General features: G+C 46.7%; 1 protein-coding gene across 9 annotated transcripts in view; it reads left to right on the forward strand.

Moving 5' to 3' along the window:
- LOC105702834 (tyrosine-protein kinase Btk29A) overlaps positions 1–26781 on the forward strand; it is a 103653-nt gene that overhangs the window by 41094 nt on the left and 35778 nt on the right. The window contains exons 1-2 of one of the 9 annotated variants that reach the window (XM_012430793.2): positions 13777–14029; positions 22653–22700. The exons of 5 other annotated variants lie outside the window; for them this stretch is intronic. In XM_012430793.2, the coding sequence (XP_012286216.1) occupies positions 13951–14029; positions 22653–22700 (127 nt within the window). In that variant the 5' untranslated portion in view covers positions 13777–13950. Of the gene's footprint in view, positions 1–6722; positions 6893–13776; positions 14030–22652; positions 22701–26781 lie in introns of those variants that run through there. 3 more of the 9 variants (XM_023431787.1, XM_012430785.2, XM_012430802.2) reach the window with 3 other exon arrangements.

Below are 26781 nucleotides of genomic sequence, written 5' to 3' on the forward strand. Positions count from 1 at the left end.
GAATCCGCGCTTGCAGGTTTAAAAAGCAAAGATAACAAAAAAATAGTCCGATTAAGAGAACAGATTAAATGATCAGAATTTTCTGGAGGAATTAATCAGCGTTTCTCAGTGATTAAAGTCCTGCTGATTTTGGGATTATTTTTTTTCTCTCTGGATTTATCGACTGGGGTGTTTAATCGGACTATGTGAGGTGTTTCGAGATCGTCGTCGATCAAGACGTCCAGAAGATCGATTTTCGTTCGATTCGTCGCGACGTCTTCTCCAGAGTCACGGCAATTAGGATTCCCTCGATGTCGAGGACTGAAATCGATTCGATTCGATTCGAGCGTTCCTCGATACCATGGAAGGAGTTCTCCTACGTATCCTGCGACTTCTATGTGTACGTCTTGCCAACGCCATACGTTCCTCAGGATTTCGCAACAAACTGGCGCAAGACGTTTCGCAAGGTTCTACGAAGTCGTGGAGGACGGAAGTCTGCGAATTTTTGCGAGTCCGATCGATCCTGCACAATCTCGATTTCGTCCTGAGAAAGGTCCTGGCCCTTCGGTAGATCTCAATCCCAGATCAATGATTGGTTAAAGAAGTAAAGGGCATGTCGCATGTCATCACGTGTCAGTTGAAAATTTATTGATACCTCGATTAAAATCTATCCGCGATCGATAACGTATGGATCATTTGAGTAGCCGACCACCCGTCATTTAGATGAACGTCGTACGTACACCGGAGTAATTTCTCCGGGATATCTTCACACGCCTCATTTGACTTATCGGTTGTTAGTACCTCGAGCAGAGTGCCCGTAATTATGGATCGAGGCCTCTTCAATAAATCTCTGTTCGGCATAAGGATCAATGGATCCAGCGAGGCACTTTCGCCCCCTTGACGGACCGTCTAATATCACCTCCAGCACCCCGCTTCTAATTTCCGCTTATGTCAAGTGTAACGTAACGCATCCCACCCTCCATTACCTAATTACATCGCGTATGCTTCAACCGACGAGCCGTATTTCGAGTACACCCAATTAAATCCTTTACCATAAACGATTAACGCTTCGATTACACGATGTCCACTCCATCGCCATCATCGCCCCCTTAATTACCTATCACCTGATATAATTATATCGCGATTCGGTGTAATAAAACGACGTGGTCTTTCTTCGACGAATTTTATTTCCCGGCCGGGAGATTATTCATGAAGTACGTGAGTAACAAAAGGGTACACAGAAACGCAGAGTATCTTGGGCGATGGGAAGAGGTGCCTCGTGGACCCAAATTGTGCAGGCTTGAGTACATGAATTATCCGTTCCAACCCTAAAAGTAACTAAGAAAAATCATGGAAATTTTAAGTATTCCATTTTTCTTGCCCTCTGTTTATCGGTCATGGTGTTTGCGGGTATGTGTGGTACCGAGGCATTTCTATCCGGTACCATACAGGTAGTCCCATTCTTTTGGTGAACGCTCCTCGAGCGAAGCCTCGCCTCTGGTCGACTGGCCGATGGTTGCGGCAGCACTGGCGATGGTAGCGATGGTGGCGATGGTAGCGATGGTGGCGATGGTAGCGATGGTGGTGGCAAAAGGTACCGCGTGGAGCAGAAGTCTGCGGGCTTCAGTCAGTGGAACTCCGCGCACCGGCTCGCACTCGCCCGGTCGGCCGACCTCGAGTTCCCCGAGACGTGTCCCGGGTTCCCGAGTTCCCCTCGGAAGATGCCCTGCCTCTCCGGCCGGGAATTCGGGAAGATCTTGGAACGGGTTTGTGAAAGTTAATGGTCCGATGCTCCCGTGAGCTGGCGCTGTGGGGAGGGCGCGGTAAACGTGCGTTCCTTCGGGCGTATATCGATACGTTGGAAAGTAAGAGGTCTTCCTAAAAGAGATATTTCATTTTTTTTTTCTACGCCACTTTCGTTGATTTTCCCAAATCTCCCATTTTCCTTGCAAGTGTCCCGAGATCCTGGATTCTGAGACGCTCTGTTGTCTTTTCTGTGATGTTTTTCGGAAGACGTTTTCCGAGCCGACGTTCCGTCTTATCACGAGGAATTCGATAAACGCTGACGTCGAGGTGGCAAATCGTTGCACATGAGAGTATGCTTTGGTTGAGCCTTCTCCTCGAATTCCAGCTGGAAATTTGTGCTTAATCCTTAATAGCTGGGGAGTAATCGCTTCTACTATCTCTAGTCAGTCGGGACGAGTTTGAGGGACGAGTCGAAGAAGTTAGCTACCGGGTGCATAGCTAAATGCATGTGAGAGTGCACCAGGATTACACCCACCCATCACCCTCCGCGTTTTCGCGGTTTCTGCGGTTTCGACATGCATCGAGTAATTCGGTAACTAGTTACCCAGGAAGACATGTAGTTCCTCCCTGACATGAACCCGAAGATGTTAGAAGTTTCAACGATCGGATATTAATTATTGCACTAGGAATTAATTTCTCTTTTTGAGCCACGGGAGGCGATGCATGAATGCGTGCATTTTTTTTCATAAAAAGTAACAACGGGACAAATATAGGATCAGGCCATTCTTTCTGGGTGTTCGAAGGTACTGGATATTAAATTTATCATTTTCTCGGTGATTTGGATTTAATTGGATTTAATTTTGCGGGGAAGCTCTAAGAACGCGAGATCCGAAGAATGGGTCGAGAGGGGCTTAGAGAAATAGAACAAGCAGGGCATCGTTCACGGAAAGTAGGTGGAACTGGCTTCTAATCTATGCAACCAAACAAGTTTCAGAATGTCTCTGTTCATTGATCCCTCGTGCCAGAAATTTGTCGTAACTGTTACGCCATTCCATTGACGTTCATCGTTCCGTAATTCCGAGCCGATTATATATCTCCGATATCAACGTCGACAAAATTCCATGTAAATGGCTTACAAACATTCGTGGACGTCTCTTGGACGTTGAATTCTTCGGGGAAATGTGGAGGGAAGAAAGTGGAAAATGTCCGTACGAAGGGAGCGAAGGACCGGAAAGGTGGATAGGAGTTTTCTCGGAATTTTCCAGGGAAAATGTACGGTCGGATTCTTCGGCTTGAAAGGAAATTCCAAATCTGGAAAGGAGGAGACATCGGAGGTGAGAGAAGTCTCGTAAAAGTGGAACAAACGGTAATTCGCGGATGGCAAAGAGAGTCGGGAGCTTCGAGTAACGGCATCGCATTTCCCGGGAAAATGTCGACTAACTTTTTCACCTAGACACTCGTCTCCGATCGTAATCAAGTTTTTCATCACCTGCAAACCTTAATTCGAGTTTCAATTCGAGAAGGATTTATTTTATATAATTAATTCCCGTAAAGAAATCGAGGATGCTTTTCCCGATTTTTCTCCGCGATAGATAACGTGTACTTCTTCTTAACAGTAGAGTGAATCTACTTGCACCGAATCTTCAATAATTGGATAAAGCAAATTAAAGCGAAGTTTAGGCTGGAGCTGTTAAATAGACAAAGAAGGGGGAAAAATAAAGAAACGTGCTGCAGTTTGCAGAAGACGTAGGTAGATTCTAAGCCGGAGGGTCGAAATTGAATTTCTAGGAGCTAATGGTTCGCTGTCCCGAGTGCAGAGTCATAATCAGAATTTGCGAGGAGCTTCCTGGCTTATCCGCGGTATCCATCGTGATACAATTTTCATCCCCGGCGCCGTTACGTTACGCGATCGCTCATTAAATTTGCAAAATGATTCCCGAGGAATCCCTTTCGCCGAGGGCGCAAAGTTGTTCGTGGTCGTCCCAACTCGGTGTTCTCGCCATTAACGCTGACCAGCTAAAATGGTGCTTCCGTTTGTGCAACTGGATCCTTGGGATCCTCCAGGGTTCCCTTGTGACCCGACTTTCATCCCCCGGTAATTCCTCCGTGTTAAATTAATTCTTGTCAGAAGAAGGTCGCCCGACCTGGGATTACTCGGTTTTCGGCAAAATTGATGGCGACCCCGTTTGGCGTATATCGCATCGTAAAATAATTTCATTTGTTAATATTCTCGACCGAGACGTCCCTTCGTCGGTATTCTCCGGAAGAGCCTCCTCGTCGATCCGATAAGTCTGTTACATTTTCATCTCGACCGCAGTTTGTTCAACCACGCCACGTTATTAGTGCCAGTCGAAGCTCTAGCAATTTTCATAATCCGATTGCGGAGAACACGCAAACCGAAGGGAAGATTCCGGAGATGGAAGGAGGTGAAGCTGGCTTCTAAGCCAGGATTTAACCTCCTCGGAAGTCCGGATCCTGGACCCGCTCGTCCCCGTCCATGGATTCGGTGTTTAGATCCAATTTTCATCCCTTTTCATAATACTTATTTCCGAGGGACTCTACTCGATCGAATTAATTCCTGCCCGATATGGGTAACTTTTTCGCCATCGAGCATCCGGAGATTCGCCTTTTCGGCACACGGGCTCGTGTAATAACGCGGATCAGGATTCGTAGAAGCAAAAAGAATGGTCCATGGAGGGCCGACTCGGAGCTTTCTGTTACGGAATTAGTTTTCCCGGGGCAAACTCCCGGTGGAGTTTCTTCCCGTAGCAAATACCGCAGGTCCGTCGAATGTTTACTCTCGTTCGTAAGCAGAATTTCTCCCCGAACTTTTCGACGGATACTTCTGGTGCCTCTTTATGCCCTGCGCCCAGTGCAGCTTGCTTCCCCATGCTCCCCGTTATCCTTTTTCCGAGGGAGCCTCCTTTAACTTCCCTACTTTTCCCATTTTCGCCGAAGAAAAACACACTCGATTAGCGCGGAATAAAGCAAAGAATCTTCCCCGGGTTTTCTCGGCTTCCTCTCCCGGAGATCGAATTTCTTATTCAATTTCCTGGGGATCGAATTTGCGAGTCGCGGTCTAAAGACGTTCTTCGATTCCTCGACATGGAGACTATTAAAAAGGGAAAAACGTGTACACCATTTTCCATTACTTTTATAGAATATTTATTTTCAAGTCCCACGGGAAATTGGACCGAGTTAATTTATATACCTTAATTATCCGCGATTATTAGCGAAATACATTAATCTATTCGGAAAGCCTTGGTCGCGTTTAATTGACAAATCGTTATCGGGTGCGTTTCGAAAAAGCGAGTTAGCGTTAATTCGGTACGTCCGGTTCCAGCCGTGTGTAAAATTAGAACGAAAGTCGAGCAATTAGCGCAATTCGCGTTTGTTAATTCCCCTCGTCCTCGTAGAGTGGATTCGAAGTCGGGGATAAAATGGGAAATCGATCGGAGGATTTTTATGCGGCGCCGATTTGTCATTGAGCGTCGCGTTTCAATGCACACGCATCGACGCGCATGTGACACGTACAATTTCCACTTGCGTGTCGACGCAATTGAATGTGACAGTGCGTGCCAGTTGTGCGTTTCACCTTGTCACCAGACGCGTCCTTAAAGCGCGATTAAACGCATAATAATTCCTTCTTTCTCGCTGAATTTACGATATAAATTTGTCATCGCGTGGAGGATGTCTTTTTATTTTTTCTTGCCATCGACGTGTCCGGCAGACTGAAAAAATTCCGATTTTAATGCTCTCCTTGAAGAAGCGACGCCATGTAATTGCTTAACGAGTCCTGGCTCCTCCTAAATACTAGTGATTACGGTAACCATTCGGTCTTGATGCTTCTTCGGGGCAAAGTACCTTCGTATCATCGATAAGTACCGAGTGTTCAATGTCAAAGGAATTACGGAATTGCGGGGAATCGTCGAGGTGAATTCCCGAGCGCGAATTTTCGCCACCGGGAGCCTCGACGTATTTTTATTTCCCGTAATTTCCTGCATCCTGAATGGTTAAGAAATCCTTTTTTATTATTTAATCACGGAATTCAGGTTTTCCGAGATGGCTGATACCAGCCATGATATCGAAACGTTCCATTACTAACTTTTCCATTATTTAATATTAATGGGATTTTTTGTGACAAAATTCTAATATCGTGGATATGGAAAGTAGGGCGTGTGATATCTTTCTTTAAATTTCACTTTAAAAACAGTCCACCCTGTCTGGATTTTCGATCCCGATTGACAGGCAATATCCTGGCTAAATTATCTAGAATCTGGCGCGAACTTTCAGATTTTCAATCTCCGTTAAAGCGCGACGCGACTGTCAAACTTCTTCCACGACTTATAGATTTACCGTGTAATTTCACGTTTCGCCCTAAAACCACATTTTTTTTTATCCCTTATACATAATGGTCCAGGAATAAATACATCATAATTCACCAGGAGAGGAAGTCGCCGCGCAATTAAGTATGAAGAAATTGAGGAAATCCGCGAAGACGCAAGATGCATTTCGAGTTTCCCTTCAACTCCGCGCTAATTAGTTTGCGAGGAGGTGCCGCGCAATTATCGGCAGTAATTTGCCCGATCAAACGGAATATGACGGTCCTTTGAAGTTGAGGTTAGGGCGGGCGAAACCTTGCTTTACCTTGTCCCGCCCGAGACGCTGTCTATCCCCGCTCTGCGGGTCTTGTCCCTATTCCGTACCTTTTATACGTACTCGCGATCGTATGTCGCACCCGTAAGTACTACCCTAACAATTTACGTAACATCTGACGGGAACTTCAGGAACCCCGCACCATGTAACTCAAGGTAGAGACCTCCGCGTCCATCAGCCCCAAGATCGGCGGCATCGACTGTTCTTCGGCCCAACAAAGGTCGAATCGAATGCCCAGCTCCGAGGGAAGGAGCAAAGGGCTCCTTCGTCGGGGAGGTGTCGCGAGTGGATAGTGAATCGCGCGTGCGACAATTGTGATAACGACTGCTCGTCCTTGGATTACGGATTTCGTCTTAGGGAGCCTCGGCTTGGAAATTAAGGCGGATGAGCTCCCTCCTGGCGTCCTCCGTTAAGGGGGCCTTGGGGATGAGGGAACGACGGCCGGAGGACCGCGAGATGAAGCTCTTTGGATGCAGATGGTCCTTTTGGAATTTCGCCACTGGCCTCGCAGGTAACTAGATCGGCAAACAGGGACCGTCGTTAACTCCGGTACCCAGTTCCTGGTGTTGACAATTCCCTGTGTATTCTATTCTTCGGTCACCCCGGGGCCGGCGTCAAAGGACGCCGTTGGAACTTCTTGACTTCGTTGACCAGTTCGCACGGTCGGCGTTAATCAACATCTGCGGATGCAGCTCGTGTGCATATACCTCGACTGCAGCTGGGAACTGCATCGACAAACCTGGCTTGACATTCCCGACCTATCTAGCTCGAGGCACCGAAACTTACAACGGGGAAAAGAATTTTTTCCTCTTGCAAATGGAATTTTAAAAATTGCCGGAATGTCAAGGAAACATAGTTTTCGCGAAAAAATGCCGAATTAATTATGGTGGTACCGATGTACGTAGCTTTTTACGTTGTTTCATGTCCGGTGGCGTATGTAATTCTGCTGTGATTTTCGGTCGGGTTTAGAATTTTTAACTCGGTTTTGGTCGAGGAAGCGGCTTACCTCTACTTGGGTTCAAAAGCGTGGCAGTAATGACTTCATTGTCGGTAAACTCATGACTCGAGGTTCCGGACGAGCGTGGGCTCGCTCGTCCGCAATTCTGCACCGAGATATTTCGTCACTTGTGCATGCATGATTGCACTCGATGCATCGCCCTGGTGGCGGCCTCTTTTGCTCGGCAAATCGCCGTAACCGGATATCCGTGGACGAGTTACGAGCCACTCCTCTGCTCGTCTTTCTTAAGGTGATACGAAAGTGGTAGAAAATATTAAGGGGTGTAATATACCGAATGTTTATTCAATATCCTTTCCGCTGATACAAAGAAGTCTTAATTCACTTGTCTTTCGCAATCGCGTCAACGCGCTCGTAAGATAATACATAATATCACGAGAAAGTTTTATATTTTTCTCTTAAGCGACCCTGACTCGATTCCTTGAAGCCGTTCATTGTTCAATACCTTCCTTAATTGCGCGTCTTTCACATTGGCGATTGCTCACGGGTCTGATTGTTTTCCGCGAACGATAATCAATGATGTCACGAGTCGGCAATTGTCACGACTCGTCGCTTTTAAATATCGGTAATTAGGGGAACAAGGTCTACGATCTAATGAGGGAATCGGTAGGTACTCGTTCATAAACCTTTTCTCTCTCATGACGACCGCCATACCCTGGAGCGGTCTCGCTAATGCAATTGCACTGTTAACGAGTCCACGTACAGATCCGCAAGTTGTCCCTTGTTAGCGGTATCGCGTGATAGACCCCCCATGGCGTATTTAGCGAAAGGGGTGGACACTCGTTTTATGCAAATGCGTGCTGCAAGTTTATCCTTGCGTTGTTAATGGGGGGTCGGATCCCATGATAAGCTGTGGCGAACCATAAACGGTGCTGCAGCCCTATCGCGGTGTTCATTACGGTCTGCAGCAGATTCATCGGAGATATCGTCAATGCTACCAATGCTTGCCAATTTGCCCATTTTATGGGCATTAGTTTGTGCCGACTTATTTTTGCAGATTACCAATTAACTAAATCCCAGAGTACATGCACGGTATTGATCTCGTAAAATAAATTTTTCGATCGTACGGGTTTTTATTAACCGGACTTACGGTGTGTTTATTGTTCGATGTTGATGTTCGTAATGATAGAAATTAAGGGCTGCATACACATTAGAGAATCCCACGAACCTCGTGGCTGATATTACACTTAGGTTGCTTCTCTCACTAATTTGCATAAAATGCGTGTCCGCCATTATGCAACGTTTATCGCCGAAGCCTAGCACGCGATCTGGCACGACAAATTGCAGGCCTCCGCATGGCCACTTAAAAGCTGCAATTGCATTACTGATATACCGACATTAAGTGACTATTTACCGTGCTCCACTGTATTCGCTTAAAGTCCACCTGGACTTCGACGAATGTGCCTCGACTTACGTGACAATTCCTCCCTACCGTAACAACGATCGATTCGAGGTAATGGATTTTTTCCAAGTATGCGGAAACGCATTTTTTATGTACACTTTTTTTTTTCTACCGTCGGATACATCTCAATCACGTCTCATAAATATGCCTCCGATCTGCCAACGACAATTGGCTCAGGTATTTGTAAGAAACATTTTTCCAATTGTCAGCCACAAAGCCGTCGTTGGGCTTATCACGCGGATTCCTACGATTACTCGAAGCCTTTAGCAAACACGATCGGTTGTTCGAGAACCAACATTGTAGCCGTAGTGTCATCGACGACCGGTGATTGGCTCCACTCGTTGTGTAAACTAGTTACGGAGTGGCGACAATAGGCGATCCGAATGTCCGCACAACGGAAACACCTCTCCATTAGGATGCGACTCGTGTCCAAGACCTTGCCGGATCGCAATGTGTCGTCGTCGGTTTTTTTCCACCGTTCGATACACGGCCGAATGAAATCTTGAACAATCCGAACGACTTCGCCGAGAAAATCCTATGTGTCGACAAGTAATTAGTTTTTCGCAACCGCGTTAAAACTCCAGTCAAGAAAAATCGTCGATTAATAGGTATAACGAGACGCATGAAATTAATATGATTTGTTGCTCGCGATTTAGTACACCCTGAAATTTTATGTGGCGAAGGTGAAGAGGTCATTTTTAAATGGGGTGGAGTGAAGTTGATATTTTTTGCTTTTTTTTTTTTAGGCAGTTTTTCGGCAGTTTCTCGTTAACATTTCTCTCACATCCGAGTGCAATGCTCGAATACGAATATTCCCCTAGAAATATATTCCTCGTCGGCTTTTATCCGCAAGACCGTCCCATAAAAGTCATGGCCCCGGTTAAAAAGAACCTCATGACCTTCATATCCTACGCCAGTAATAAAAAACCCAGGTCCTCCATACATCTCCCTCGGAATCGTAAAACTTTTATCCGGGAACTTTCTTTATGCGTTCTGAAATAAAAAAGGAAATGTTATTTAGGCGCGGTAAAGTTAAATGGAAAGGCAGAGAAGGGTTTTTCGGTTGTTTCTTGTTGTTTTTTTTTTTTGGAATGGACCCCTGGAAGCTGAGTGGCGAATATTATAAAGATAATTTCTATAGATAAGAGCATTTTGGTAGGACATGTCATTTGATGAGATATTTCTTTCGCCGTGTAAGGATCTTACAGGTGGAACGGCGAAAACTCGAGTTTTCTCAAAGTACTTTAGAAGGCCTCGCGGTTTGTCTGCCGAATGGAATCTCCTTACGTTTCCTCTGGAGAACCATGAAGTGAATTCGAAACGATCCCCTTTCGGGGAAGGGGACGGATCTTCGAGAAGAGGCGAGAGAAATGCACGCACTCTCGGAAAATCGCCGGGAATGGGTAAAAGTTCTATGGAAAGTTTCGAGGGAAAAGAGCGGAGTCCACTCGGTCGTCCCGGGGATTCGCACCTCCTGATGTGCTCCAGTTACGATAGCAGGCTTTCAGGATTTCATCCTCCAGGATCTCGGATGAATTCCCGAGGATTTGGTTAAATGTTCCCGGGAAATACGCGGGAGACGGACCGGCTCGAATTTAAGGTTCTAAAATGAAACCTGGTAATTTACTCCGATGCTTGAGAAGAGTCTCTGCATCCTAAGGAACAGGTCGATGAATTCCATCCGTAATTTCTCGCCTTATTAATACACGTCACCTGGGCACAATCTTGATAATTGTTAATAAATTTCTTAGGGAGGACAGTTCGCGGTTAGGGTAAAATAAAAATATTTTCGAGCCTCTGGAAGCGTTAAGTCGATTCCTTCCGCGATCCCCGAGAATCCCGGACAATTTGTTGGAGGGATTCCGAAGTTGGCGAGGCCGTGAATTTTCCATTCGGGAGCTCGTCGAGGAACGTAAGTTTGGATCTCCAGGTCGGATCATGAAATCAGCGAGCGGGCTGTTTTACCGAGCGCGTCGATCCCGCCGTTCCTTATCCCGAGGAGGATCCCGAAGAGCCAACTTTTGTCTCCAGCAAGTGGGGACGTTAGTCTCGAGAAGACGGTCGATCGAGCTTTCGAGGTCTCGAGCTTCGGATCCGATAAAATCGACGCGGGACCATTCTGCTCCGAGGCCCTCGGGAACTCCGAAGAGAAAACCCGACGTTTACCGGTTTTAGATGGTAATTTTTCCCGAGGAAACGGTGGCTCTCTTCTCTTCGCGCCCTCCTTTATACCGGGTTCCATTAAACCCGAAACCGAGACCGATAAACGCGATCATACGTTTTCTGCTGACCACCCAACGGTCTTGTTTTCTGTTTGCTAGCGAATCGCATCGCTCTCGTTGGTCCCGGTTTTCCTGGGGAAACCGAAACTGCTAAAGTGATCTCTTTACTCGAGTCCGATGGGATCTTTGCGGTCAGGTTGAGCTTCAAGACTCGCACTCCTTGTCGAGGTCTTTCTCCGCTGCGACTTCGCGAGCTCCTCGCCTCGTCACGTTCGATTTCCTCTTGAGGCCGCGACTGGGAACTTCCGCGGGAAGAAAGTTAGGGTTCCGAAGAACTTGAAGTTCGCCGACCTTCGCGGGTGGTCCTTCGACACAATGTCGACGGCACATCCTCGTCTCGTATTCCCCACGTCCTCTCTTCAGGGACTTCCGCGAACCGAATCGCCAAATAATGCCATTTCCTGTTCCCTCTTCGGTCCTCTCATTTTATTTCACCCGGCACGCAGGAAAATAGATATTTGCCCTGTTACCAAAGGATGGCAGGATGTCGGGGAAAGAGGAAAAAGATTGCTTCTTGCGACTCGCTCCAATCTCCTTGGACCGAAGTTGTCCAATTAGATCCGCGAAGATTAAGACTGGCAGAAGGGCGAAGCAGCTAGTTCGACGGACCGGCGTCGTTTTAACGCATTCTCCGCACGTTCGATAACGGCTCGCTCGTTTCCGTCCTGCACCTTTTCCGACCTTTTAAGAGAGCCACGGGTTTTTACGGCGTCCATTTCGCAAAACGTCTCACTACCATTGTTTCTGCGCACACCTTGGAGAGATCCCTCCTCGGTGAATTCTCGGCACGTTCGATAACGACGACGATACACTTCGTCGATGGTCTCGCTTCCTCTTCCTGCACCCTTTTCTCCGCCATTTTTGAAAAACCTTAATGAAATCTCGCGTATGAAACTAATATCCGAATTGAGCTACTTTTGGTCACGTTTGCGGATTATTAATATTCCCTATCGTATGTAAGAGGCGTTCCAGATTTCCGCGATTTTTCTGGCAAAGCCGGCCCCGAAGGGCTGGGATTAAAATTCAAGTCGAGAACTCTGAAATTATCTATCACGTTTATCGGGACGATAAGGAGCAGGAATGCCGTCGGAGCCGATATTATTCCACCGTATGCTAGACCTATCGGAGCATATAATCGGAGCCCCAATTTGCATACATTTCAGCTCTGTGTTTAAACAAAATCTCAATCCCGAAAGACACGTCGATTTTTTCAATCTCCATAAATTTTTCCCTTTCTTCAATTCCTCGATCGGGATGTCCCCAAATTCCCTGGCAATTGAAAGGGCCCTTTTTTGGAAACCTAATTAAATTAACGCGATTAGTAGAAAATTGCGTGTATTAAAAAATGTTAAAACGTGACTCTGCTTATCAAAGACTGAGGTTTGCCGATTTTTAGGTTTTATAGAACTGGAATAATGTTTAACGTTTTGGAATTCGCGCTAAGGTAAAATTGAAAGACGAAGCAACGAGTCGGCTCGATCTTCCTTGACAATGCTCGGGATTAACCCTCGGAGGTGGTGTCTTACTTAACGAACTATTCAGGCGAGAAATCAGATATTCGGCAATCCCAGAGCACGAGGGACACGTACGAGAGTACAGAGGGCCAGCTTAATGGAAGTCCAAGCACGATCGCACTTTCCGTGAGGCCGGAATTCTCGGAGAATCTCGATGGATAAATCGAAACTCGACACATACGTTGTCCCACCCTCGCCCCCGTAGAGTAAAAAAAAAATCCCCCGAACCAAAGAAATATTATCTTAGCTCGAGGAATAATTAATTGGCTCAAATACCGTCGAATAAATGCGAAGTAAAAAAATCTCCGTATATAATTGCAGCATCGTTATTGTATAACAATTACGTATTTTGGGAATTTCCTTGGAAGGGTGTCTTTAAAAAAATCCCCGAAAAATAGTGGCAGGTCTTGTTTGGCGTATTTCCCTTCGCCGTCGAGATATATCGGGATCTCGAATCGGAGAATTAGGTGCAGAAACGTCGGGCGCACGGTTCCGCATTTCGGATGGAAGTTTTCCCTCGAAGGAAAACCCGAGGCAGGCATTGAATTTTCAAGTGGAACTCGAACGGGCCTGCCACTCCGTCGGAGGTTCGCCGAACGTTTCGATCCCGCGAGGGCGTCGCGACGCCCGTAAAACCGGACTCTGGGAATCATCGACCGCCATTTCCTCCAAAACCGAGACCGAAACTATCGATCGACCCTCTTATCGGGATCGTTCGCGACCACGAGGATAAAACCCTTTGACGACCGCATCCTGACTGTCCTTTTGTTATTTAACATCGGGACGCTGGGGGTCCATCGAAGACGTCTCGATCATTCGGATTAAGGATGAAGAGGGATGTAAATAATTATATAGAAAAAAAATTAGGCATCGATTCTTGGACCGTATTTATTATTTTTATTACTTAATGGTAGCTTGCTCGAGTGAAAATCCCAAAATGTTTGCAATGAAGAATATGTCTTTCGCCTCGCGAGTTACGACATCGCTTCCTTAAGAAATCCGCGAAAAAAGAAAGAAGAAACAGGATTCGGAGGGAACTTAATTCCATGGAATGTCGCCGCGGAGGTTACTTTCATAAGCAACGCTAGCGACCCCCCTCGCCTCCTGGTGAAACTTGCCTCCCCCTCGCCGCCGAGTCGTCTCCGACCCCTCCCCGAGAAATCTCTTCGCCCGGCCAGTCACTCCGAATCGGTTGTCGCGGACGGAGCTAACTATCGCCGGTCCTCTCGCGAATGTTGATGGGCGCTGTCGGTCAGTGCCGTCTCCGTCTCTCCTTTCGCGTAGAGTAGCGCCCTCTCTCTATCCCTCCCAGGGGCTCCCTGGGACGGCGGTGCGTGGAAAATCAAGGTCGCCGATATGATGGTGATAAGTGCCCTGAAGCAGGTCGCCTCGGCTGCTACCAACGGCGTCCAGGCCGCCGTGAATCCTGCTCATGGTAATTAGCAGTAAATTAGATCTTGCGACGCCCGCAGAAATGCTTTCTTTCATCTCGTACTGGCACGATGGGACTTTCCTGCAAGGGGAATGAAGTGCGCCTGCTTCTTGGGAGAATCGGTCGTAGGAAGTTAAGAAATAAGGGAAAAATGTCATAAAGATACGGCGAAGTAGGTCGACTCGGTTGCCAACAGCCCCAGTCACTCTGGCCATTGTAATTACAGTCGAAATTACCTTTGGGCACTGGTCCCTACCTCACGCTGATTGGTTCTCAAACGCTGCCAAATTCCCTTGGAATTGGTGCTTCGCTGTTGGTAGTTCGAGTCGATCTTCGGTTTCGCCAGAATTTCATTTTTTTTTCTCGTTTACGGATGCGGTATCATCTTCATACCCCAACAGGTGATCTCATGATTTAATATCATTATTATATTTAATAACCCGATGATCCCAGGATCGCAGAATCTGGTTCGCCACTCTGCATAAATTCAGATTTCATTTCGTCATTTCTTTATCATTTCTTTGCGAGGAAGAATAAATGATGTCGTTAAATTGCTATGTCAAAGTAGCTTCTGATGTTTCCTGAATCTTAGGAATTTAGCGATTTTTCTTTTTTTTTGTTCTGCTGCACTTTGCGGTGCATCGAGAACCGATGACATTATCGTTGCACCCGATACGCTCCGACGCCGGCGAAGCGTCTTTATTGTCTCTCCCTCTCTCTTTCCTTCGGTACGTTTATGCGGTATAAAATAGAGATAAGACTTCTATATTCAGCGAAAATTACGGCAATCTAGGCGAACGCCTGAATTTTGCACTTATCGAAACCGAGCGGGCGCTCGCCGGTCGTTGCGTAATACGGGAAAGAGCGCAGTGGCTGCAACGATCAAATAATCAATGTTTTTATTCGGTTACCCGTAACTCGGTTGAACGGAAAACCATCAATTCGCTACGATTATGAGGTGGATTCCAATCATGACTGGCGGCTTCGATGACTCCCTCGTTTTCTTGCAAGGGGCCCCCCTTTAGGGATCCGAAGTGCTCGAAAAATTGGTTTTGCATTTACAATCTGAAATTAAACTGCGATCGATCGTTTGCTAATTTACCAGAATTTTTAAATTAATGTCGAAGCGAGAATGTACATTGTTAGAGCTGTTACGAGCTGCCCGATCGGTGTGTAAATATTGACTTTTCTCGGACGAATTATTTTTCCCGATGGAGCTTGTGGTCGGAATTACGTTATTACGTGCTTTTGCAGCTATTTATGATATTCCGATGGACGGAGATCCGTTCGCCGAATGTAATGCCGTATTTTTAGCAGCCTATCCAGATCGGACACTTTATCGCCGGTTTTTCTTCGCGTCCACGAAACTGTGACTCACTCTTGCACCTTATACTCTCACTTTCTAATACATTCACAGTAGTGATAGTTACCGATGCATAAAGTCCTAACCTCCCGCCTTAAAATGGTCGGTAGTCCGTGTACCGAGGTGTATTTATGTATTTTTTTTTTCAATACTTCAAGATTCTACCAAAATTCTACCAAAAAAAGGATATTCCGGACCCGTAGAATGGATGCTGTTAAAGGACCCTAAAAAATCCATTAGCGATAGGGCTTAACACGGTGGAGTGTTCTTTGACTTTATGTCTTGTTTCCAAAATAAAACTTCACCGTCGGGAATTTAACTAATCGGTTTTTTGGGGACTTCGTAAAGCAACTCCTCGCGAAGGCTTCGGATCCGGATATTTCGACATTTCGGCAATCGTTTATGAACCCAGGAGCCATTCTCTTCGTCATTTAGTCCTTGGTTTTTGTCCACCGGGGAATTAACTTATTTATGCAGGGCCCCCGCGTGGTTTTACGGCCGCAAATTAGCGCCTTACTTTTACCTTAGAGAGAAACGCTTTCTATAAATGCCATTCCGCCACCGCGAAGAAGTCCATTCGGCTCGATTTATGTCGCCTTCGATGTCGCGTAACTTTTCCTAAAAGCGACCTTTTTTTTTTCCGGGGAGAAACGAGAGAGTAATGTCAACGTCTACGGGAGCTCGTCAATTTTTCTGACGTTTAAGAAAGTTGTATGTAATTTTCATAAATTTCGAGGTCCACTTAAAAAAAAAAAAGACATTCTATTTCAATTAAATCGGCACTGTTTTGTCATCTATCATTGGTTATGAAATTAAACGTTTAGAGAAATCGAGGTCGTCCGGATGTTTGATAAAAAGTACGTGTCAATGTTGGCACGGTTTACCAGTTTATCGCCTTTTCGTGGTGTAACCTATTAACCGCTCCCAAGATGGTGACCCGAGTCTCTAGTATATCATCACACTTCGCAACGTCGTGGTGTCTGTCGGGATAAGCCTCTGTAAACGCAATAATGCAATATTTATAGTACATTTACGATCGGCCGCAAAAGGCAACCGTGAATTAACCGCACCTGATGTCGGAAAGCGAGATCAAAGGTCTTTTCCCCGCGTGTTCGGCTGGTCCCTAATGTGCGATTTATTCGTCCATTGATTTTTTTCCACGGTCAACCGATTGAGAGATAACCGGCTGCAGTTGGTCGGGGATCGAGTGATAACCCCGGAATCGTAAACCCTGATTTATCGCCGGCCCTTCTTCGGGAGAAGTATGTCGGATTTAATAATGATAAACTTACGAGTTTTTTCTATAAATGCATTCGAAACTGTCGAGATCCTTGAACGGCGTGCATTACCGCGTGCACGAATTTCACACCCGGAGCGCTTTTGAGCCCTGCAAGTTCTCAATGAGCTGGGAAATAATTCCCACCCGAAATGCCATAAAGTTGGTCCCGCGTTACGTCGAGCATTAGGTCGCGGTTTTCGGGCGGCCTCTAACTGCATTTCATTATGCACCCGGAGTAATACCGGAAAGCCGCGAGTGCAGGGCTCTTTGAGTGATCAAAACGTCGGCTGAAAATCACCCGGGGAAATTTTCCACGGGGATTGCAATTCCCCCTGGTATATTTAACAGATGCTAGCATGGTTCTTCGATCGCGTCTCGTGCGCGGAGAAATATTGTTGCATTTCTATTGCATCGGGGGAATGTAAGTTCCGAATTGTGCCGACACTCTCATTGCAAGTTCCGTCTCAGGGGTGAAGCTCGGATCTTTCTGAATCTGGTAAAATAGCCAATTTCAACGCGAAACGCCGTAAAGTTGGGACAGGTCATGTCGGGCATCAGGCACGTTGCGGTTTCCGCTTCGCATCCAGCTGCGTTTCGCGGCGAAGCGCGGTTCAGATGCACCTGCAACTGCAGCTCCCCTTCCCGGCGCGTAAATCCTTAACTCGAGATCTCACCGTCATTTTTAATGCCCGTTGCATTAGCATATTCCCGCGGCGTGGTTTATTTTTCGTAACACCCGATGGAAGTAATTTACAATGAATTACGATCTCCGGGGGGAGTGATTAAATTCGGAGGATTATTTTCGAATAAATCTACTGTAACGAGTCCGGCAATGAAATTTATCCTTGTGAGTTTTTGTGAGTTTTTTGCGGCCGATCGAGCGGAATCGTCGTTCCGAATTTGGTACCGGGTCTCTTAACTCGATGGAACCATATCGATACATCTTTCTAGGGGAATCGATTCCTCATGAATATTCAATCTCGACTACTTTTTTTTTCCTCTCTCCACCCGTCATGAATATATCGTTTTAACAATGGGGCACGCGTGATGCGTGGGCACGCGTTTAGGAACCGCGTGGGATGTACGTCCACGCGAGTTGTGAAGCGTTTCAGGATTCGAATGGCCTCGGCTGTTCTTTTCGATTAATTATTACACCCAAATTATGCACCGTGGGGAAAAAATTGTACAGGACTTTTCGACTCGATTTTCAACGGGGAAAGCGATGGGTAAACCTGGTCGTCTTAGAATTGGAAGGGTCCTTTTAAATCGCGAAAGATCGTCCCCGCCATAGCCTAGCCCAGCTCGGCGACTCCGTGCCAGAGGGCGAGAGTCTCGCGGGAATAATTGGGCTCGCCTTCCAGTCTTCGGGGGTTCTCACAAAAAGAAGCCTGGAATCTGGATTGGTTCCGGACTCGTCGTGGACTCTTTTGCCCTCCCTCTTGCTATTTTTTTCTCCCCTTTTTCCCTTTTGACGAGGGGTGCCGCCCGCACGACGATTCCGCCGCGTCCCTCTAACTTATCTCTCGGTTTTCGCGGCACATCAAACGACTGCTTGGCGCTCTCTCTTTTATTTTTTTTTCCTCCCCTTCCCCCTGCGGCCTCCGTCTCTTTCGATTTCCCTCCCCCTCACCCCTTTCTCGCGGATTTATCTCTTTTAACGGCGACACCACTCCGGGCGCTATCCGTCACGATACGCGACGGATGCGACGAAGAAGCCTCCCTCTGGTACCGATGTTGCCTTTTTCTTTCTTTTTTTTTTTTAACCATTTTTCTCTCTTTTCCCTCTTTTGTCCTTCCCTTTTTTTCCACTCCCACGCACGACTTTCATCCGCGTTTAACAGCTAGGTGGCTATTTTCTAGCCCTTGGGCAATTTTGCAACCAGCTCGGAGAGTGACGCTCCGATTTCTCGTCGGAGTACATTGGAAATTGTTGATACACGGCTTGTCGAATAAATGATTTATTGAAAACCGAGGGGAAATAGAAATCCGAGCGCCGCGTCTCTTTGCTCCATTGATCGGGCGAAATCGTCGGGGGAATTTTCATTTTTAATTTCTGCTAGCAGGGATTTTTCTCCTCTCTCGATCGGGGCCTAAATCTCGGCTTTGCCGTTTTACAAGGTAAAAAGAAGTAAGATGTTAATAGTTAACGCTGACGTTCAACCGTTTGGTACTTTGGCACTCGCGCGGACTGTTTTACGCGCCTCCGTCAGATGGTGTCTGTATAACGTATTGTCATTTATAAGGCAAGCCGATATTTATTACAAGGACTCTCGTCCGAGGCCATCGACGTCGAGCGTATTCCGCGCACGTTCTCTTATAACGCTGTATAAGTCGAGGCTTACACCTCCCGTCTGTATATGTCCGAGATCGCGAGTCGACCGGTAAGTGCATAAGTAGTTGGCGCAAGGTGTAAGTCTCTTCGGGTTACATGTGCGTCCCCTCGAGGAACTTTCTCGCCCTACTTCTCGCTGGCGACTCTCTTTCGAGCGTACTTTTCCTCGGTTAGGCGATGATAGCGACGAATTATCGAGGCGGTCGTTAAAACTCGGCTTTACCATTTTCTTCCTTCGATAACAATGCCCGGAGAACTAGGGAGACGTGCCTGGAAGACCTGCAATATTTCCTCGGAATCGCGACAATTTATTTGGCGCGAATAATTATTACTATAATAAGAAAAAAAACGAATATACAACTATAAAATACCGAATACCGCGTTTGATAAGTACCCGAGCCTCGAAGTGAAAATTACTGGGGTACAAGATAACCCGAATATAATGGACAGGAATATCACCGAGTGAAAGGAGAGAACGGAGTGGGGAATCTGAAAACGTCGAAACGTTGGAATCGCGTGAAGGCATGCATGCACGTGGTGCATGTGCAAGCTTGCATTGCACTCGCGTTGGTGAGCGTTCGCGCATTTTGCTCGAGAGAGAGAGAGAGGGGAAAAAAAAAATGGAAAACACGTCGCCGGTTTAAATTTGGAACGCGATGTTCACCAGTCGTTACCGTGTCAACAGTCAACCTTGGTCCTTTTTGATTTATCCACCTACGACGACCTGGAAAAAATAATGATCCGCGCGGCGTGCTCTTGAAACTTGTCAAAATCGATTCTCCTTGGCTTTATTTATCGAGCTAGATATTAAATACGGTCTATAAGGTTCAATCGAGGATCTCCCCTAGTCGAAATCGAAGGATTTGCTGGGTGGGAATTTTGCATGAGAATGGTAAAACATCCCGAGGAATAACGCGTCGTATTCGTCTACTCGCGTAATAGACGTTGTTCAACTTTATGGGACGACGGGCCTTGCGAAATTCGCTAAACTAAGAAGAGCCTCGCGTAATCCTCTGTGTGGGGGGCAAGAGCAATTCGAGGGCTTCGTGTGTGGCTGGGAAACACACGGGAGTCCTGCAGGCGAAGCGAAAATTGCAGGAGTTCGAAATAACTCAAGGATAATGGCGAGGTAACGCTACGCGAGAGAAATGAGTCCGCAGGAGTTGCGGACTCGAAGGTGCAAGGATGGTGGATGGTACCTTTTACTGCTGAAAGTCCATTTGATAGACGTTAAACCTGAAATAATGGATGACAATGGGGTCGATTATTGCGCATTTTGATTTTCTACCGTGGAAAAAAATCGTGATGATAACTTTGGCCAGAGCGGAGGCTGCAAAGGTGGCGGAGGAACGGAGGCAAACGCAAGATTGCGCGAATGTTGGAATTTGGAGTAATTAGAAGGTAATTGCGGGCGACATGGTGGATGGAAAATGAGTTTTTATGAAAATTGCAACCTTAGAGGTGAAGAGGGGTGGTCAGCCAAGAACGAGTGCGGGTAAAAATTGGCGATGGTAGGGTCCGCCACTTTGCATATCATTAAAGAACACCAACTTTGGAAGAGGAACGAACTCGGAGGAGCGTAATGTCCCGGGAAATGTTGGAGCGCCAAAGTTCGGAGTAACCTGACGATAATGGCGAAGTAACACTCGGTGAAAGGAAGGGTACAGATGGATAGGAAAGTTAGGACTCCTCGGAGGCACAAAAGGTGAGAAGGCTCGAGTGGAGGTTACGAACGGCGAGGTACCACCTATATAAAAGGTTGGAAACGAGAGGACGAGCAGAGGTCCGCCAAGCGGAATTTAATCAAGTGCGAGACAATGAAGTAGAATCGATTCGGACCCGAAGCAGCGTTTCGTAGACATTTTTTATTACGCCGTCCCAACGTCCGATCCAAGTTGACGGTCACCCCTTTTCCCGGATTTTCATGAAATTTTTCGAGCCGACATTTTAAAATCCGGACTTTTCGTCCAGTCGGTGTCTCTTATCGTCCGCTATCTATCCATGAGGTTAGAGTTTCCGGCGGAAATGGGATACGTGCTCTTCGGAGTTGGTCCCTTCTCGTCCTTGCGCCATTTCCCTCGCCTCTCGGTCCCTTTTTCTCATCTTCCTTCGGAAGCTGCGGGGAAACACTTTACAATGGCTTTCCACGGGAAATGTATTCCTATCGCATTACCGCAAACACACTCGGCGGAAATTGAGTAGGAGTCGTTTCCCACCGGACTCGTGCCCGGTGTGTGCACATCCGTGCGTGGGGACAGACCGGAAATGGTCTCCGCAAAAGTGAGGCGCATGCGCCAGGGCGGCTATCCAACCGTGCAAACAGGATTTCGATATAGAAACCGCTCATACGTTTTGGGACATTCGGGGAATTGTCCGGATTTCCTGGGGGACGAGTCGGTGAAAGAAGCTTCTCTTTTTCTGGGCATGGAGGATTCATAAATTAATAACGATGTGTTTAAAACGATTAATAAATAAATTACTAAGTGGATGACCAGATTCGGCGATAGTCCTGGATACGAGTCCACGAGGAAACCTAATCCGTCGACGGCAAAGCTTTCGATTCGGTCCTCGAGACGATTTTCTTCTTTACTCGTGCACCGGGGATCGTTTAAATCTTCGATTTGCGGGGGCAAAAGGTCCTTGGATCCCGATACAGCTGCGGATTCCCGATTCCCGGTCCTCCTTTTCTTCCCGGGGTCTTGTCTCGGTAACTTAGGGGATACCGTGTTTGAATAAGCCCCGGGTTCTCCGGCGCATCAAAGGAGCCTTTCTTGGCCGAACCGAGCGGAACACACTTTTTCTCCCGCATTATCGTCGGCCGATCCTTTGAGCTCGAAAGCTCCGATATCTTGGGCTCTTTCGAGGAGTGGATCAGTGCCTTCTGCAATTTAGATCCACCTTTCGGTCTCCTCCGTCCTTATTGTTGCTTGTTCCACTTGCCGTCTTACTTTACGTATTCCTTTCGATTCCTAATTGCTTCTCGTGCCGTCCTTTGATCCGTAATTTCTGTTTTCCCGTTCCCTGGGAGGTGTCGACTAATTACACCTTGTCGGCCTTGTTCAAATTGGACCGTCGATACTTTTTATAAGATTGAAAATATTCGAGTTTCTTAATCGCGACATTTTTTAACCGTGATTTAATAAAGAATTATTGTGTCTTGACTGTAAGCTCGCATAATTGAATCGGACAAACTGGTCGGGGAGAAAGAGAGAGAGTTTCGGAAGTTTACGAAGGTCTTTCTAAGCGTTTGTCTTACGTTAACGGAGATACGAAGGAACTCCGACTCTCCTTCGCGACCGCTCTTATAACCGCGCTGTACAGAAATGTACTCTGTACTTGTTGAACTCGTCCCATCTCGGAACTTTTACCCTCTTTCAAGTCTGGACAGACCTTGATACCTTTTCCATCTCCCAGAAATTTGTTGCAGTCCTCTGACATTTTTTTTTCTTTTTTTTTCCATACACTTATTTCGACTGCCCGAGGAAGAAAAATATTGAAAACGGCGCACGTTGTGCAAAGATGTTGAAAACATTGTTTGGGACACTTGGAGTAGTTTCTAAGATCGGAAGAAAGGGTAAAACACATTAGGACCCCCTTTTTCATGATTTATAACGATTAGGGAAAATAATCGAGTTTCTCCTTTTTGTTACAGGTGAGTTTCTCCAGAATGCCGGCAAGACCCGCCACCTATCGCTCATACGTGAGTCCTTTTTCTAATTCTACTTGTCACAATTGACTTGTCGAGACAATTCTAGAGATTTACAAACCTCTTGCATAAACTCGAGAATTAACGGTAGAGATTTTAATCTTGCAAGAAATTAACTACGTCTACGGTGGAGGACATTTTCTATACCCAATCTCTATTTTCTAACGAGTGGACGTTTAAGTTAAAATGAATGAAAATCGTGAAAATGAAGGTAACGAGTCTTCTTCGCGATTTTCGGGGTCGAAATTAGGAAAATTGCCGTGTCCGTTGAAGGTGGGGTCGGTGGCATTGATAATTAGCATGCAGCTCGCGTGTTTGAGATAGTTGCGCGAAGTCGGTGACCGTAGGGTACGGAGTTAATATGTATGGAGGTCATTATCATGTACGAGGAGGACCATGAGCATGGTCGCGGTATAATTGTCGCATGATAATTCGATGCTTTATGAGGCCAGGCTTTGTTGCATCCTTTGTTCACGGACGCACCCGAGGCCTCGTTCTTGCGCCTCGAGGTTCGCTCTTTCCATTTTCAAGTCAAGTTTAAGGCTCCATTAAGGACGCCAAAGCGGCGGAAACGTTCTGTGGAATAATGCCCTTAAGTGGAGTGGATTCGAGATTCGATTGGAAAGATGGAGGGGCACGTGGCAGGTTCATTTTCCGGAAAATATCGAAGCCGAGGGGATAAGCGACTCTCGCAGGGATTTTCTTATGTATTATTAAAAGACTCGTCGAGCTCTCCCGAAGAGTCTAAACCGAGTTCAGCTTACGTTCAGGGCATTAAGGTTTCATGCGTCGTCGTGCTCGAAAGAAGTGGAGCATGAAGGGGAGTTATCTCTCGCGTGTCTTCAAGAGTTAGACGGTTTTGCGTTATCTTCGTCGCGTTTAAAAATGCGCTTTGGACCATTGCGCTCTGCGGGGGGTCGCGGGGGAACCAAGCGAACAATTCGCGTCTGTGGAGAGAGAGAGTCCTCCCTCGACGAGGGGATTTCGATGAGATCGATTGTGGCGAACTCGGGCTGAAACTGAACGAGAATCGACTGACTTTTGCCCGTCTGTCGCCTCTAAACGTTCGATTCTCGTTTGAATCTGTCCTAAAGGAAAATCCGCGGGGTAATTTCGCTCCATCGCCTCGCATCGATTGATCTCGCCCATCGTTTTTCAAGTCCCTACGAAAGGGTCATTCCGTTTATATCGAAACGTCCAAATGTAACACTCCTCTCCAAACGGGATATACCTAATCATTTTTAAACTTCGGCATTTCATTACGGAGGCCCTTAAAAAAATCACCTGATGTTCGTGAAGGGTTTTATGCATATTTACACGTTTCGATGTATAACATCCGTTTATGTCCTGTTTATGTCGAAGAGCGTTTACATCGGCGGTCGCCTAACTTGCACTTTTTCTGGAAGTGGCAGTAAAAGTGGGCGTTCAGGTGCGGCCAGAAAATCCACAGGCGGAGAATTCCCTAATTGTTATCGCTCTCGTTTCGCGACCAGTCGGCATTACGAGCATTACACTTCCAGTGCGCCCAACGCACGCAATATTCGTTCCGTTCGCCTCCACTTTCCCTCTCCGTCCTCCCCGCGCGGAGTTTTACTTTAATAGACGTTCCTTCCGGAAAATTAGCCCGAGTGGAAGTGCTTCATTCCGGAGAATTACTCCGCCATCGGTCCCATTGTTAAGCCGATTCCTCCCTCGAGCGACCGTCTCCTCCGCCTTGCTCTCGGCCCTTTTTTTCTTCCTTCCCCGTCCATTTTGCTTAATTATTATCGCACACCCCGGGTGCCCCGAAATCCTCCTTAAGACATTTCCAACGATTCTACCTAGAGATATTCCGCGGTTAAGTCCAAACCGCGAAACGCGAGTCTTCCTCGGGAAACAATGTCCGGTGGGACGAGAGCAGAAAGAAAGGTCAGTTTCCCTGGATCGGATTGTTCAATATGCCTTTAGTGTTTCTCTCCCTGAAACGCCTTTTTTATTGGACCATTTTTTCGAGGGCGATTTTTAACCTGGTCGGCGGTTTCCAAATTGACGTCCGATGGCGACGCTCGGGCTCGGCAGAACTTTCGATCCACCTAGAGATTGCTCGGCCCTTTTGTTCGGGCTAACTCGCCTCGGCTTTTCGCGCTTATCGTCGAGTTTCGACGTACAGGGCCCGACGCTTCCGGTTCCTCCTCGCAGCCCGGCGACAATCGCTCAAAAGCCCCGACGACGTCGGGGCTCAAGAGCCCCAAGTTTCCGGCTCGGTCGACGAGTTCGCTCACCCGCAATCGGCGATGCACGAACTTCTGTGCCCCGTCCCCTCGTCCCGTCCCTCTCGAAAATTTCCCCGATAATTATTCCCCCGACGGAGTTTCGGAGCCCCCACGACACGAGGGAGGGAACCCCGAAACGCGCCCTGGAGCCGAGCCCCCGTCAACGAAAAAATGGCTCGTCTTCGCCAGACGTGAACGGCCTCGTCTACTGCTCGGTTTCGGGGATCCTGAACTTGCTTTTCGATGGAGGAATTTCTTCACGTTCTAGTTCCGAGGATAATAAAGATTTTTGCGGCGCGTCTCGAGGCGGCACTTTTTTTTTCTCCATTTTATTAGTTATTAATAACTCCTGGATATGATTCATGAAAAGGGTCTCCAGTGCGATGATTTGGTGGTTAATGTAAATTCATCCGTTGATACCGCTTACAGATTGTAATTGGCTTTTACGAGGGCGGTGGGAATTATGGGGGTAATTTTTCTTCTTAAACAGCCTTATTAAACATTAGCTTACGGCATTATTTCACGAGAAAAGGCTGATGGATGGCCTATCAGCTGGTATGATGCATCGCGACGATGTATCTTCGACCTGCGAGATGAAGGCCTGGTTATGGAAACTCGGCCAGACATTAGAAACTAATACCCTCTCCGAAATGTTTATACCTTGCTGGATAAATCGTCAGGCTTCTAATTTGCAAGTCAAGTGATATTATACCCCCGGAGTCTCGAAATTAACATTTATTGCTTTTCGCGAGTTCAGATTTCTGGAATAACGACCCCATTAATAAGTCGATTTAACGAGCGTTACGTTTTCCCTTCGATACTCCTTTCCTAGTTTCGGATTGCAGTTGGAAATAATTTTCAGCTAAGGACAATCGACAAGCGGGAGGAATTGTTTCCTTTTTCGAGTCCTGGATGCGCCGAGCAATTTATTGCTCGGATCGTAATATAGTTTGTTGCACTTTACGACTTGAATTTGCAGAAACCGGCATTAACGACGCCGTTACTAAGTCGGTTTAATGAGTGTTTTGACGATGGTCGTTCCTTTGTCGTCCACTTTGACGTTATCGTGTCGTGTATATCATGCCATGACCATGTCCTTTAAAAAAAAAAAAAAATAATGTAAAAGAAGTAACATTGCAAATAATTCATATTTTATTCCTGGAGAATTCCGCTTGTGGAATATTTATGGGATCGCAATTTTTACGCCTTTCAGGGGGTTTCGGTAATCTCTCGGATATCGCGAAATCGAGCAACAGATTGGAGGAACGCGAACGAGTTCATAAATCTCGATTGCGCATAATGCGGCAAAATGGCCGCAACGTTCGCGTCGATAAAAGCGCCGAATTGACTCGCATAAAGTCAGGTTTTCTCGGCCATTTATCGCCACCTGGTCTTGGCGAAATTTCCCGGACACTTGGCCAACTTTCGTCTACTCTTTTAATTTCTCTAGATTTATAGGGAAATTATAGGTAAGCTGCGATTTTTCGCAAATTTGCTGAAAAGTCCCTGTTCGATGTTCGCGACTATTCGAGCAAAAGTCTACTCGACGGGACAATGTTCGACGAAATGGCGGGCTGGACGAAATGGGATTAATAAAAAAAGCGAGGAAAAGACCGAACGACGAATTGCAATTTCACTCTGCGGAAAAACATTGGCCCTATCGATTGGCAAATGGCGGCCAGCTTGTTTACGCATCTTTACTCGACTTTTCGCACTGAGGAGGGAAGCGAGCTTTTAATAAGTGTCTGCCGGGAAATTTGAAACGTTCTAACTTTCGAGTCCGCTTGCCTAGGAAAAGATGTCCATCTTATTTGGAAATTTAT

The sequence above is a fragment of the Orussus abietinus genome, unplaced genomic scaffold (genome assembly GCF_000612105.2).
Source record: "Orussus abietinus isolate OABI.00-Male unplaced genomic scaffold, Oabi_2.0 scaffold169, whole genome shotgun sequence".
Taxonomy (NCBI): domain Eukaryota; kingdom Metazoa; phylum Arthropoda; class Insecta; order Hymenoptera; family Orussidae; genus Orussus; species Orussus abietinus.